At 71.1% G+C, this 15,294-nt stretch overlaps 1 protein-coding gene across 1 annotated transcript; it reads right to left on the bottom strand.

Moving 5' to 3' along the window:
- Window positions 1-2,903: 2,903 nt before the first annotated feature.
- Window positions 2,904-6,056, bottom strand: AK6 (adenylate kinase 6; the record flags this gene model as incomplete). Its single annotated transcript, XM_048504353.1, has 3 exons — window positions 2,904-4,770; window positions 5,749-5,894; window positions 5,991-6,056. Coding segments are annotated over 3 exons (402 nt in total), but the record flags the coding sequence as incomplete, so codon positions are not given.
- Window positions 6,057-15,294: the final 9,238 nt, after the last annotated feature.

The following is a 15,294-nucleotide window of genomic DNA, read 5'->3' as shown; positions in this document are numbered from 1 at the left end:
CTGCTGTTCTTCAACGAGTTCAAACCACCACCACCACCCCGCACCATCCAGAGGTAGTAAAAGCAGAGGTAGTAAAAACATGCATTCACCTAATCGTGTCTCCGCTTCAAAGCTCTTACAATCAGCCCGAGTCAGGGAAAAGGCGGAGGAATGACGAGCCAAAAATGATCTTAAAAGATAGATCGCTTTTTAATTATTATTCTAAAGAGCGGCCACTAAATGACAAAGTCAAGCGCTTTCTGTATTGCTCCTGGGGATGGTCCGCCTGACTTAACAGACTATTCACAATAGTTCATGTACATACAACGGGGAGCACACAATATAAAACTGCTTTTCTCCACGTAGCTCCTTTTCACATTTAACGTCCGCCCCGCCCCCCGCAGCTTTGCAGTATCAACTGGTCTTCTGTTAATAGATGTGGTGAGGCTTAAACTTCCTGGGGTAAGAGAGATTTCGTATATCTTTATAGCTTTCTTCTCTCAGGAAATTCTTGGTGATACATAGGATTCTCCCCTACATTATATTCTCATATCAATAACAACCCTATGAAGTAACTTGAAGAAACTACCAAGCCATCCACTAAGCTTCAACACAAATGTGAGCTTTTGGCCTCGAGTCTCCCAAACCAGGGGTGTAACGAGGCAGCCCTGGGCAAACTGTAGCCCTGGGCAAAACCTGAGTTGGATGCCCCCCCCCCTCCCCGGGCGGCCACTTCACCACAACCAAATTTTTTTTGCACCAGGACATTGGTGCCTGCAGGGGGTGCCTTTTTAGACATATCAGCACGATAATTTCGGCATATCATCAGGAGACTGTCCTTTAGCTACTCCCCAATTTTGGTGAGGTTTGGTTCAAGGAGTCCAAAGTTATGGACTCCCAAAGGGGGTGCCCCATCCCCCATTGTTTCAAATGGGAGCTAATAGGAGATGGGGGCTACGGTTTTGAGGGTCCATAACTTTGGCCCCCCTGAACCAAACTGCACCAAACCTGGGGGGTATTATCAGGGAAGTCTCATGATGAGACCCTGAAAGCTTTGAGACTGTGCCTTCAGAAATGTCCCCCCCCCAGCCAGCAACCCCCATGGACAGCAATACAGAAAACTCAATGCAGAACAAAGATTCTTGGGCAAATTTCTGGGATGTTCCTGCAGGGGGTGCATTTTTTGATGTATCGGCACCAAAATTTCAGGGTATCATCTGGAAACTTTTCTTATGGTACACCCAAATTTTGGTGCAGTTTGGTTTAGGGGGTCCAAAGTTATGGACCCTCAAAGGGGGTGCTCCATCCCCCATTCTTTGCTAAGAAGATGGGGGCTACCCTTTGAGGGTCCATAACTTTGGACCCCCTGAACCAAACTGCACCAAACTTGGGGGGGTGCCATCATCTCCAGATGATACTCTGAAATTTTGGTGCCGATACTGTACCCCCTGCAGGAACATCCTAGAAATTTGCCCAAGAATCTTTGTTCTTCATTGAGTTTTCTGCATTGCTGTCAATGGGGGTTGCAGGCTGTGGGGGGCACATTTCTGAAGGCACAATCTTGAACCTTTCAGGGTCTCATCAAGAGACTGCCCTGATGCTACCCCCCAAGTTTGGTGCAGTTTGGTTCAGGGGGGCCAAAGTTATGGATCCTCAAAACTGTAGCCCCATCTCCTATTAGCTCCCATTGGAAACAATGGGGGATAGGGGCACCCCCTTTGGGAGTCCATAACCTTGGACTCCCTGAACCAAACCTCACCAAACTCGGGGGGTAGCATAAGGACAGTCTCCTGATGAGACCCTGAAACTTTGGTGCCGCTAGCCTAAAACCTGCGCCCCCTGCAGGCCAAAAATGGAAAACCACTAAAATACCCAAAAACGAACCCAGCATTTTGATGCCCCCCACAAGGTAATGCCCTGGGCAGCTGCCCACCTTGTCCAATGGGCATTACGCCAGTGTCCCAAACTGATTTGTTTACTATAAATTACAGTCAGTGTTGCAGTTGAGGAAGTTTTGTGTGGTATAAAAATGAAGTCCTTTATGTGTAGGCCCATTTCTTACTTAGTGATTTTCTCTTCCAAAGGGGCAAGGGAATTACAAGGTGGTAGGAGAGACTACACCACCTCAGACTATAAATTCCCATTCTGAATGGGTGCTAACCTCCAGGTGGAGCCCGGTGATCTCCAAGAATTACAACTGATCTCCAGATGTCAGATCAGTTCCCCTGGATAAAATGTCTGTGTTGAAGATGGGACTCTATGGCAATATACCTCCTGGAGATTCCTCCCATTCCCCACCCCTGGTCTCACTGTGATAAAGGAGAAATGTGTTTTCTACTAGGTATGAGGTGATGAGTCATAAGGGAGGATTCTTGTGGCAGGACAAGTTAAGACTATAGGATGACTAGGCTGAAGGGCAAGGCTTGTATCAGATTGCACGTATTGAGCATGCTTAATAGGCTAATACATATTAACTTCTCCTGCTCTTATGAAAAACTGTATTATAATGAATATACAGGAAGAATATGGGAGGGAGCAACATGTCAAGGAGTAACATGCAAATAGGTGGACCGGACAGTTGTGACTCTAAGTACTCTTAGCCAATGGGGAAACAGAGAAGGTGTGGTGAATTCGGGAGAAGGGGATGAACGTGCTGTGGATATACTGTTTCAGCGAAGTCTGCCCATGTGGGGATGGATCCCCTTTCTTTGCAAATAAAGCTACTTAAAACTCTCTTCTATTGGCTTGATATTTGGTAAAGAAATAATGGGCACCACATTGCCATGCTCCACCCCCAAGCCTGCAACAATCTTACAACAGATTTGGCAAGCCTACTGTACTGCCAAATCTCCATGATCTTCCCAACCTACAGCTGGCATGACTTCAAACAGAAAATTAACAGGGAAAAATGCATCTATTCTTTCTCTATATGCAGTATGTTTATTTTCTATTTGCTGATTTAACACAGAGAATGTTCTAAAATATGATCCTTTCACATGCAGACTGAAGTAGTCAAGTCCATTCTACTATCTCACTATTTTAACACAATTCTCTTGGAGAGGTAAAGCAAGCCCTGGAAGACCAACTTTTGAGTGAGTTAATTATTTCCTTCCTACATTGTAAGCGATATGTATTGCATAATGAACAAAGGCACTCAAAAAAGATTAGGCATTTCTTCCAGAATGTTCACACAGACACTAGCATTAGAGTTTAAAAAGACTAATAAACACCTCTGTTTCTTCCTTGCTTTAAGGTCTGCTAATGAATATTGATAAAGAATAGCAAAGGCACTTCATTAGAAACTTGAAGAAACTGCTTGTCTAAAAAATGGCTTTCTGTACAGAAATTAAAAGCCATTTTCACACATAAGTACACTTTCAAAAGCATACTTTTTATCTACCTTGATGGTGAATAAATGCAGGGTGGTAAGAAGTGCAAGACAATATATGATCCTACATTAAGGATGCAATTCTAAAAAACATTTTCCTAGGAGTAAGCCCCACCAAATGAGACTCACTTCCAAGTAGACCTGCTTGGAATGATAATGTAAGTAATCCTGACTAGAGTCTAGCAGGGAACTACATTTTGAATCTCATTAAAATATTATTTCATAATCTTTAAGATTAATACAAACTAAGTTTTCCTAAATGAAAAGCAATGAGAGGCACTTCAAAACATACACACAAGAATGTAAATATTATTCATATGAAGAAACTAGACTACTATAAAGTTTTTGCCAAAAATTATTTAGAATGTATCCTGAATTTTTCATAAGTGTGTAGTTAATTTTTACAAGACTACAAATGACATACATACATCACTTCTGTGTAAGAAATTCTACAAATCCAATATAAACACATATTTGTATTTATATATACACATACTTGTATTTTGCTACACATATATTCTGTAGGAGCTGCACTTGAACTGGGTTTCTTAAAGCATAAAACAGATAAACTATTACTCCATACAGAATGGCTAGGAATACCAGTGTTGTGATCAGAGGCGTGCAATAACAAGCCACCTCTGAATGTCTCTTGCCTTGAAAACCCCACTGTTCATCAACAAATTAAATCAGGATAACTTTCACAAATTTAAATCCTGTGATCCCACTATTTTAAGCCTGCTGATAAACAATCCATCTTTAAAAAGAATGTGTAGACAGAAATTTTGGCAGCTTATAGTTCAGGGAGTCAGGTTTTCTTTAATTCATGTTTTTTTCCAAAACATCAAAACCATCTTCAAACAAGGTATTTAGAAACCTGACCAAGTATTTTTTCAAAGAAAACTTCAAAAGCATCACATTCTTAACCAATAGCTAACAGTGCAATCTTGTGCAGTTTACTCCAGCCTAAGCCTATTAAAATAATGTGGCTTAGATCTCAATAACTTTTTATAGGATTCTATTATGAAGTTTGACTTTCAAAGTACTATAATTATGAGTCCCAAAGAAATGTAGCACAAGTCCGTTGGCTCTCAAATGTCCATCATTTTCTTCTGCAGATAGCTATTATGGTTTCCCTAGTGACTGAAGCATCAGTTAATTTACCTACACAAAAACACATTTCATGAAACTCTTTAGATAACTATCCTAATAATTTTCAGTTGTTGTCTTTTATCCATTGTTCAATCCACTGCATAATCTGATCTAAATTCTGCTCCATATCTTCTGGACTGTTGCTGGGCAACTGGTGTACAATATCTTCCTTGTAAGAAGACATGGCTTCTTCATAAATAGTCTGAAATATCTCACACTGAAGGTTGCCCTGAAGTTTTTTCCCTCTATATCCCCTAGAAAAAAATATGAAAGAATTAACAAAATTATCTAACAGAGTTTTGGAAATATTTTAGTAGGTGTCACATATCTAACTAAAAATATAAAACAGCAATTATTGTGCCTGGCTGGTAACATCAACTGAACGTTTCTGTAGATCACAATTAAGGAACAGAAGGTCTCTGTAAATACTTAAATATGCTCAACAAAAATTAAATCAGTACAACCTTGAGGTAGCAACTTAGAGACTGATTTGGTTTATATCAACAGATGCAAGGAATACATTAATTGAACACAGTCCAGGTAGGAGTGCCAGAAAAATAATAAGTACATATCTGATCAAGAATAGAATAAAGGAATTATTAAAATGTATAGTTGATTGATCAACAGACACATGCAGAATCTATAATCATTATTCCTGATACATTGTCATGATTAAAAGCAACAAAAATGGGTTAACACAGTATACACCTAAATATAGTGGATTTATCCAAGAATATACTGATACATGTAATCCTGTAAAATCCTTGGAGTTTATAAAAATGTAAGCCCAGTTAAATAAGTCAACTAAGCAATTGTAGAGACAGATTTGAAGTGAACTGTTAAAACTTATGAGAGATCTCCATTAAATATAGCTCTTTCAAAACTGAAGGTCCTCACCTTGTGTACCTACAGTAAGCTGCCTCATGAAAAAATCTGCATGGAATTAAACTATCAGCATTTTTATGTTCAAGTTAATCAGTGTTAAATGTTTTACATACATCTATCTAGAACAATGCTATGCTATATCCAAGATGAATCTAGAATCACTGTCAGGGTGTACCTTCTGCCAGTAGTTTAATAACCATATATTTGGAAGCTGAATAGAAATCTATAACTTCTTGAGACCAATGCTTTATACGATAACCTTGAACATTGGCTGTAACATAAGAAATCATATCTGAGAGTCTTAAGCTTAATCACAGCACAGAATTCTATTTACTAAACAAATTTACCTGCTTTCCAATCTGTCATACAGGAAAGAGTTTTCAGTACGAAGCACAAATACTATATTAAACCAGCGTTCGGGAAAGAAATCACAGCTGTGATAATCAACTATAATACCGCCATCAGTCATCTTGTCTTCTAGTTCATCTATTACCTAGAGAGAGAGAATCAAATAAAGAAATTCTAAAAACAGTTATTTTGCAACTAAAATAAAACTTACAACTGTGCTTAATGTTGGACATGAACTCACCCGATCTTCATCCAGCACTGGGCATTCGTATTCCTCATCATAGCCTTCATATAATTGTCCTGCATGAAGAAAAAGTCAGGGACTATCATTATGAAACCACAAAAACAGGTTTGTATCAACAACTTTTTCAGATAGAATATGTTCACAACTCTCCAAGCAGCCCTGTCCTATTCATTTTACTCAAAAGTGAATCCAACTGAGTTAAATAGGATTCATGGCCCCATCCAAAGCGGGGGAGGCCCTAACCTATCATTGGAGGCAGTGTAGGTCTACACTGGTAGATTTGCCTTCCATGGGGCACTCGCCCCAGCGTAGGGATGGATCCACCTGTGGAGGCCAGTGTGGCCCAGGCCGTATCTGCACGGCCCGTTTACGACGGCCTGGGGGCGCCAAAAAAGGCGCCCCCAGGCCGCCGTTTGCACAGGCGCCGCTGCTGCAACGCAGCAGCAGCGACCTGACGCCTCTTCCCTCCCCCCAGGGCGGCGTCAAGCCACCCTAAACAACAACCCTTTAAAGGTGGGGGGGGGGGGGGTGACCGGGGGGGGGGGGGGGGGGGGGGGGGGGGTGGGGGGGGGGGGGGGTGGGGGGGGGGGGGGGTGGGGGGGGGGGGGGGTGGGGGGGGGGGGGGGTGGGGGGGGGGGGGGGTGGGGGGGGGGGGGGGTGGGGGGGGGGGGGGGTGGGGGGGGGGGGGGGTGGGGGGGGGGGGGGGTGGGGGGGGGGGGGGGTGGGGGGGGGGGGGGGTGGGGGGGGGGGGGGGTGGGGGGGGGGGGGGGTGGGGGGGGGGGGGGGTGGGGGGGGGGGGGGGTGGGGGGGGGGGGGGGTGGGGGGGGGGGGGGGTGGGGGGGGGGGGGGGTGGGGGGGGGGGGGGGTGGGGGGGGGGGGGGGTGGGGGGGGGGGGGGGTGGGGGGGGGGGGGGGTGGGGGGGGGGGGGGGTGGGGGGGGGGGGGGGTGGGGGGGGGGGGGGGTGGGGGGGGGGGGGGGTGGGGGGGGGGGGGGGTGGGGGGGGGGGGGGGTGGGGGGGGGGGGGGGTGGGGGGGGGGGGGGGTGGGGGGGGGGGGGGGTGGGGGGGGGGGGGGGTGGGGGGGGGGGGGGGTGGGGGGGGGGGGGGGTGGGGGGGGGGGGGGGTGGGGGGGGGGGGGGGTGGGGGGGGGGGGGGGTGGGGGGGGGGGGGGGTGGGGGGGGGGGGGGGTGGGGGGGGGGGGGGGTGGGGGGGGGGGGGGGTGGGGGGGGGGGGGGGTGGGGGGGGGGGGGGGTGGGGGGGGGGGGGGGTGGGGGGGGGGGGGGGTGGGGGGGGGGGGGGGTGGGGGGGGGGGGGGGTGGGGGGGGGGGGGGGTGGGGGGGGGGGGGGGTGGGGGGGGGGGGGGGTGGGGGGGGGGGGGGGTGGGGGGGGGGGGGGGTGGGGGGGGGGGGGGGTGGGGGGGGGGGGGGGTGGGGGGGGGGGGGGGTGGGGGGGGGGGGGGGTGGGGGGGGGGGGGGGTGGGGGGGGGGGGGGGTGGGGGGGGGGGGGGGTGGGGGGGGGGGGGGGTGGGGGGGGGGGGGGGTGGGGGGGGGGGGGGGTGGGGGGGGGGGGGGGTGGGGGGGGGGGGGGGTGGGGGGGGGGGGGGGTGGGGGGGGGGGGGGGTGGGGGGGGGGGGGGGTGGGGGGGGGGGGGGGTGGGGGGGGGGGGGGGTGGGGGGGGGGGGGGGTGGGGGGGGGGGGGGGTGGGGGGGGGGGGGGGTGGGGGGGGGGGGGGGTGGGGGGGGGGGGGGGTGGGGGGGGGGGGGGGTGGGGGGGGGGGGGGGTGGGGGGGGGGGGGGGTGGGGGGGGGGGGGGGTGGGGGGGGGGGGGGGTGGGGGGGGGGGGGGGTGGGGGGGGGGGGGGGTGGGGGGGGGGGGGGGTGGGGGGGGGGGGGGGTGGGGGGGGGGGGGGGTGGGGGGGGGGGGGGGTGGGGGGGGGGGGGGGTGGGGGGGGGGGGGGGTGGGGGGGGGGGGGGGTGGGGGGGGGGGGGGGTGGGGGGGGGGGGGGGTGGGGGGGGGGGGGGGTGGGGGGGGGGGGGGGTGGGGGGGGGGGGGGGTGGGGGGGGGGGGGGGTGGGGGGGGGGGGGGGTGGGGGGGGGGGGGGGTGGGGGGGGGGGGGGGTGGGGGGGGGGGGGGGTGGGGGGGGGGGGGGGTGGGGGGGGGGGGGGGTGGGGGGGGGGGGGGGTGGGGGGGGGGGGGGGTGGGGGGGGGGGGGGGTGGGGGGGGGGGGGGGTGGGGGGGGGGGGGGGTGGGGGGGGGGGGGGGTGGGGGGGGGGGGGGGTGGGGGGGGGGGGGGGTGGGGGGGGGGGGGGGTGGGGGGGGGGGGGGGTGGGGGGGGGGGGGGGTGGGGGGGGGGGGGGGTGGGGGGGGGGGGGGGTGGGGGGGGGGGGGGGTGGGGGGGGGGGGGGGTGGGGGGGGGGGGGGGTGGGGGGGGGGGGGGGTGGGGGGGGGGGGGGGTGGGGGGGGGGGGGGGTGGGGGGGGGGGGGGGTGGGGGGGGGGGGGGGTGGGGGGGGGGGGGGGTGGGGGGGGGGGGGGGTGGGGGGGGGGGGGGGTGGGGGGGGGGGGGGGTGGGGGGGGGGGGGGGTGGGGGGGGGGGGGGGTGGGGGGGGGGGGGGGTGGGGGGGGGGGGGGGTGGGGGGGGGGGGGGGTGGGGGGGGGGGGGGGTGGGGGGGGGGGGGGGTGGGGGGGGGGGGGGGTGGGGGGGGGGGGGGGTGGGGGGGGGGGGGGGTGGGGGGGGGGGGGGGTGGGGGGGGGGGGGGGTGGGGGGGGGGGGGGGTGGGGGGGGGGGGGGGTGGGGGGGGGGGGGGGTGGGGGGGGGGGGGGGTGGGGGGGGGGGGGGGTGGGGGGGGGGGGGGGTGGGGGGGGGGGGGGGTGGGGGGGGGGGGGGGTGGGGGGGGGGGGGGGTGGGGGGGGGGGGGGGTGGGGGGGGGGGGGGGTGGGGGGGGGGGGGGGTGGGGGGGGGGGGGGGTGGGGGGGGGGGGGGGTGGGGGGGGGGGGGGGTGGGGGGGGGGGGGGGTGGGGGGGGGGGGGGGTGGGGGGGGGGGGGGGTGGGGGGGGGGGGGGGTGGGGGGGGGGGGGGGTGGGGGGGGGGGGGGGTGGGGGGGGGGGGGGGTGGGGGGGGGGGGGGGTGGGGGGGGGGGGGGGTGGGGGGGGGGGGGGGTGGGGGGGGGGGGGGGTGGGGGGGGGGGGGGGTGGGGGGGGGGGGGGGTGGGGGGGGGGGGGGGTGGGGGGGGGGGGGGGTGGGGGGGGGGGGGGGTGGGGGGGGGGGGGGGTGGGGGGGGGGGGGGGTGGGGGGGGGGGGGGGTGGGGGGGGGGGGGGGTGGGGGGGGGGGGGGGTGGGGGGGGGGGGGGGTGGGGGGGGGGGGGGGTGGGGGGGGGGGGGGGTGGGGGGGGGGGGGGGTGGGGGGGGGGGGGGGTGGGGGGGGGGGGGGGTGGGGGGGGGGGGGGGTGGGGGGGGGGGGGGGTGGGGGGGGGGGGGGGTGGGGGGGGGGGGGGGTGGGGGGGGGGGGGGGTGGGGGGGGGGGGGGGTGGGGGGGGGGGGGGGTGGGGGGGGGGGGGGGTGGGGGGGGGGGGGGGTGGGGGGGGGGGGGGGTGGGGGGGGGGGGGGGTGGGGGGGGGGGGGGGTGGGGGGGGGGGGGGGTGGGGGGGGGGGGGGGTGGGGGGGGGGGGGGGTGGGGGGGGGGGGGGGTGGGGGGGGGGGGGGGTGGGGGGGGGGGGGGGTGGGGGGGGGGGGGGGTGGGGGGGGGGGGGGGTGGGGGGGGGGGGGGGTGGGGGGGGGGGGGGGTGGGGGGGGGGGGGGGTGGGGGGGGGGGGGGGTGGGGGGGGGGGGGGGTGGGGGGGGGGGGGGGTGGGGGGGGGGGGGGGTGGGGGGGGGGGGGGGTGGGGGGGGGGGGGGGTGGGGGGGGGGGGGGGTGGGGGGGGGGGGGGGTGGGGGGGGGGGGGGGTGGGGGGGGGGGGGGGTGGGGGGGGGGGGGGGTGGGGGGGGGGGGGGGTGGGGGGGGGGGGGGGTGGGGGGGGGGGGGGGTGGGGGGGGGGGGGGGTGGGGGGGGGGGGGGGTGGGGGGGGGGGGGGGTGGGGGGGGGGGGGGGTGGGGGGGGGGGGGGGTGGGGGGGGGGGGGGGTGGGGGGGGGGGGGGGTGGGGGGGGGGGGGGGTGGGGGGGGGGGGGGGTGGGGGGGGGGGGGGGTGGGGGGGGGGGGGGGTGGGGGGGGGGGGGGGTGGGGGGGGGGGGGGGTGGGGGGGGGGGGGGGTGGGGGGGGGGGGGGGTGGGGGGGGGGGGGGGTGGGGGGGGGGGGGGGTGGGGGGGGGGGGGGGTGGGGGGGGGGGGGGGTGGGGGGGGGGGGGGGTGGGGGGGGGGGGGGGTGGGGGGGGGGGGGGGTGGGGGGGGGGGGGGGTGGGGGGGGGGGGGGGTGGGGGGGGGGGGGGGTGGGGGGGGGGGGGGGTGGGGGGGGGGGGGGGTGGGGGGGGGGGGGGGTGGGGGGGGGGGGGGGTGGGGGGGGGGGGGGGTGGGGGGGGGGGGGGGTGGGGGGGGGGGGGGGTGGGGGGGGGGGGGGGTGGGGGGGGGGGGGGGTGGGGGGGGGGGGGGGTGGGGGGGGGGGGGGGTGGGGGGGGGGGGGGGTGGGGGGGGGGGGGGGTGGGGGGGGGGGGGGGTGGGGGGGGGGGGGGGTGGGGGGGGGGGGGGGTGGGGGGGGGGGGGGGTGGGGGGGGGGGGGGGTGGGGGGGGGGGGGGGTGGGGGGGGGGGGGGGTGGGGGGGGGGGGGGGTGGGGGGGGGGGGGGGTGGGGGGGGGGGGGGGTGGGGGGGGGGGGGGGTGGGGGGGGGGGGGGGTGGGGGGGGGGGGGGGTGGGGGGGGGGGGGGGTGGGGGGGGGGGGGGGTGGGGGGGGGGGGGGGTGGGGGGGGGGGGGGGTGGGGGGGGGGGGGGGTGGGGGGGGGGGGGGGTGGGGGGGGGGGGGGGTGGGGGGGGGGGGGGGTGGGGGGGGGGGGGGGTGGGGGGGGGGGGGGGTGGGGGGGGGGGGGGGTGGGGGGGGGGGGGGGTGGGGGGGGGGGGGGGTGGGGGGGGGGGGGGGTGGGGGGGGGGGGGGGTGGGGGGGGGGGGGGGTGGGGGGGGGGGGGGGTGGGGGGGGGGGGGGGTGGGGGGGGGGGGGGGTGGGGGGGGGGGGGGGTGGGGGGGGGGGGGGGTGGGGGGGGGGGGGGGTGGGGGGGGGGGGGGGTGGGGGGGGGGGGGGGTGGGGGGGGGGGGGGGTGGGGGGGGGGGGGGGTGGGGGGGGGGGGGGGTGGGGGGGGGGGGGGGTGGGGGGGGGGGGGGGTGGGGGGGGGGGGGGGTGGGGGGGGGGGGGGGTGGGGGGGGGGGGGGGTGGGGGGGGGGGGGGGTGGGGGGGGGGGGGGGTGGGGGGGGGGGGGGGTGGGGGGGGGGGGGGGTGGGGGGGGGGGGGGGTGGGGGGGGGGGGGGGTGGGGGGGGGGGGGGGTGGGGGGGGGGGGGGGTGGGGGGGGGGGGGGGTGGGGGGGGGGGGGGGTGGGGGGGGGGGGGGGTGGGGGGGGGGGGGGGTGGGGGGGGGGGGGGGTGGGGGGGGGGGGGGGTGGGGGGGGGGGGGGGTGGGGGGGGGGGGGGGTGGGGGGGGGGGGGGGTGGGGGGGGGGGGGGGTGGGGGGGGGGGGGGGTGGGGGGGGGGGGGGGTGGGGGGGGGGGGGGGTGGGGGGGGGGGGGGGTGGGGGGGGGGGGGGGTGGGGGGGGGGGGGGGTGGGGGGGGGGGGGGGTGGGGGGGGGGGGGGGTGGGGGGGGGGGGGGGTGGGGGGGGGGGGGGGTGGGGGGGGGGGGGGGTGGGGGGGGGGGGGGGTGGGGGGGGGGGGGGGTGGGGGGGGGGGGGGGTGGGGGGGGGGGGGGGTGGGGGGGGGGGGGGGTGGGGGGGGGGGGGGGTGGGGGGGGGGGGGGGTGGGGGGGGGGGGGGGTGGGGGGGGGGGGGGGTGGGGGGGGGGGGGGGTGGGGGGGGGGGGGGGTGGGGGGGGGGGGGGGTGGGGGGGGGGGGGGGTGGGGGGGGGGGGGGGTGGGGGGGGGGGGGGGTGGGGGGGGGGGGGGGTGGGGGGGGGGGGGGGTGGGGGGGGGGGGGGGTGGGGGGGGGGGGGGGTGGGGGGGGGGGGGGGTGGGGGGGGGGGGGGGTGGGGGGGGGGGGGGGTGGGGGGGGGGGGGGGTGGGGGGGGGGGGGGGTGGGGGGGGGGGGGGGTGGGGGGGGGGGGGGGTGGGGGGGGGGGGGGGTGGGGGGGGGGGGGGGTGGGGGGGGGGGGGGGTGGGGGGGGGGGGGGGTGGGGGGGGGGGGGGGTGGGGGGGGGGGGGGGTGGGGGGGGGGGGGGGTGGGGGGGGGGGGGGGTGGGGGGGGGGGGGGGTGGGGGGGGGGGGGGGTGGGGGGGGGGGGGGGTGGGGGGGGGGGGGGGTGGGGGGGGGGGGGGGTGGGGGGGGGGGGGGGTGGGGGGGGGGGGGGGTGGGGGGGGGGGGGGGTGGGGGGGGGGGGGGGTGGGGGGGGGGGGGGGTGGGGGGGGGGGGGGGTGGGGGGGGGGGGGGGTGGGGGGGGGGGGGGGTGGGGGGGGGGGGGGGTGGGGGGGGGGGGGGGTGGGGGGGGGGGGGGGTGGGGGGGGGGGGGGGTGGGGGGGGGGGGGGGTGGGGGGGGGGGGGGGTGGGGGGGGGGGGGGGTGGGGGGGGGGGGGGGTGGGGGGGGGGGGGGGTGGGGGGGGGGGGGGGTGGGGGGGGGGGGGGGTGGGGGGGGGGGGGGGTGGGGGGGGGGGGGGGTGGGGGGGGGGGGGGGTGGGGGGGGGGGGGGGTGGGGGGGGGGGGGGGTGGGGGGGGGGGGGGGTGGGGGGGGGGGGGGGTGGGGGGGGGGGGGGGTGGGGGGGGGGGGGGGTGGGGGGGGGGGGGGGTGGGGGGGGGGGGGGGTGGGGGGGGGGGGGGGTGGGGGGGGGGGGGGGTGGGGGGGGGGGGGGGTGGGGGGGGGGGGGGGTGGGGGGGGGGGGGGGTGGGGGGGGGGGGGGGTGGGGGGGGGGGGGGGTGGGGGGGGGGGGGGGTGGGGGGGGGGGGGGGTGGGGGGGGGGGGGGGTGGGGGGGGGGGGGGGTGGGGGGGGGGGGGGGTGGGGGGGGGGGGGGGTGGGGGGGGGGGGGGGTGGGGGGGGGGGGGGGTGGGGGGGGGGGGGGGTGGGGGGGGGGGGGGGTGGGGGGGGGGGGGGGTGGGGGGGGGGGGGGGTGGGGGGGGGGGGGGGTGGGGGGGGGGGGGGGTGGGGGGGGGGGGGGGTGGGGGGGGGGGGGGGTGGGGGGGGGGGGGGGTGGGGGGGGGGGGGGGTGGGGGGGGGGGGGGGTGGGGGGGGGGGGGGGTGGGGGGGGGGGGGGGTGGGGGGGGGGGGGGGTGGGGGGGGGGGGGGGTGGGGGGGGGGGGGGGTGGGGGGGGGGGGGGGTGGGGGGGGGGGGGGGTGGGGGGGGGGGGGGGTGGGGGGGGGGGGGGGTGGGGGGGGGGGGGGGTGGGGGGGGGGGGGGGTGGGGGGGGGGGGGGGTGGGGGGGGGGGGGGGTGGGGGGGGGGGGGGGTGGGGGGGGGGGGGGGTGGGGGGGGGGGGGGGTGGGGGGGGGGGGGGGTGGGGGGGGGGGGGGGTGGGGGGGGGGGGGGGTGGGGGGGGGGGGGGGTGGGGGGGGGGGGGGGTGGGGGGGGGGGGGGGTGGGGGGGGGGGGGGGTGGGGGGGGGGGGGGGTGGGGGGGGGGGGGGGTGGGGGGGGGGGGGGGTGGGGGGGGGGGGGGGTGGGGGGGGGGGGGGGTGGGGGGGGGGGGGGGTGGGGGGGGGGGGGGGTGGGGGGGGGGGGGGGTGGGGGGGGGGGGGGGTGGGGGGGGGGGGGGGTGGGGGGGGGGGGGGGTGGGGGGGGGGGGGGGTGGGGGGGGGGGGGGGTGGGGGGGGGGGGGGGTGGGGGGGGGGGGGGGTGGGGGGGGGGGGGGGTGGGGGGGGGGGGGGGTGGGGGGGGGGGGGGGTGGGGGGGGGGGGGGGTGGGGGGGGGGGGGGGTGGGGGGGGGGGGGGGTGGGGGGGGGGGGGGGTGGGGGGGGGGGGGGGTGGGGGGGGGGGGGGGTGGGGGGGGGGGGGGGTGGGGGGGGGGGGGGGTGGGGGGGGGGGGGGGTGGGGGGGGGGGGGGGTGGGGGGGGGGGGGGGTGGGGGGGGGGGGGGGTGGGGGGGGGGGGGGGTGGGGGGGGGGGGGGGTGGGGGGGGGGGGGGGTGGGGGGGGGGGGGGGTGGGGGGGGGGGGGGGTGGGGGGGGGGGGGGGTGGGGGGGGGGGGGGGTGGGGGGGGGGGGGGGTGGGGGGGGGGGGGGGTGGGGGGGGGGGGGGGTGGGGGGGGGGGGGGGTGGGGGGGGGGGGGGGTGGGGGGGGGGGGGGGTGGGGGGGGGGGGGGGTGGGGGGGGGGGGGGGTGGGGGGGGGGGGGGGTGGGGGGGGGGGGGGGTGGGGGGGGGGGGGGGTGGGGGGGGGGGGGGGTGGGGGGGGGGGGGGGTGGGGGGGGGGGGGGGTGGGGGGGGGGGGGGGTGGGGGGGGGGGGGGGTGGGGGGGGGGGGGGGTGGGGGGGGGGGGGGGTGGGGGGGGGGGGGGGTGGGGGGGGGGGGGGGTGGGGGGGGGGGGGGGTGGGGGGGGGGGGGGGTGGGGGGGGGGGGGGGTGGGGGGGGGGGGGGGTGGGGGGGGGGGGGGGTGGGGGGGGGGGGGGGTGGGGGGGGGGGGGGGTGGGGGGGGGGGGGGGTGGGGGGGGGGGGGGGTGGGGGGGGGGGGGGGTGGGGGGGGGGGGGGGTGGGGGGGGGGGGGGGTGGGGGGGGGGGGGGGTGGGGGGGGGGGGGGGTGGGGGGGGGGGGGGGTGGGGGGGGGGGGGGGTGGGGGGGGGGGGGGGTGGGGGGGGGGGGGGGTGGGGGGGGGGGGGGGTGGGGGGGGGGGGGGGTGGGGGGGGGGGGGGGTGGGGGGGGGGGGGGGTGGGGGGGGGGGGGGGTGGGGGGGGGGGGGGGTGGGGGGGGGGGGGGGTGGGGGGGGGGGGGGGTGGGGGGGGGGGGGGGTGGGGGGGGGGGGGGGTGGGGGGGGGGGGGGGTGGGGGGGGGGGGGGGTGGGGGGGGGGGGGGGTGGGGGGGGGGGGGGGTGGGGGGGGGGGGGGGTGGGGGGGGGGGGGGGTGGGGGGGGGGGGGGGTGGGGGGGGGGGGGGGTGGGGGGGGGGGGGGGTGGGGGGGGGGGGGGGTGGGGGGGGGGGGGGGTGGGGGGGGGGGGGGGTGGGGGGGGGGGGGGGTGGGGGGGGGGGGGGGTGGGGGGGGGGGGGGGTGG

The sequence above is a fragment of the Sphaerodactylus townsendi genome, linkage group LG07 (genome assembly GCF_021028975.2).
Source record: "Sphaerodactylus townsendi isolate TG3544 linkage group LG07, MPM_Stown_v2.3, whole genome shotgun sequence".
In the NCBI taxonomy this organism is placed as follows: Eukaryota; Metazoa; Chordata; class Lepidosauria; order Squamata; family Sphaerodactylidae; genus Sphaerodactylus; species Sphaerodactylus townsendi.
This window is presented reverse-complemented; position numbering and strand designations above follow the sequence as displayed.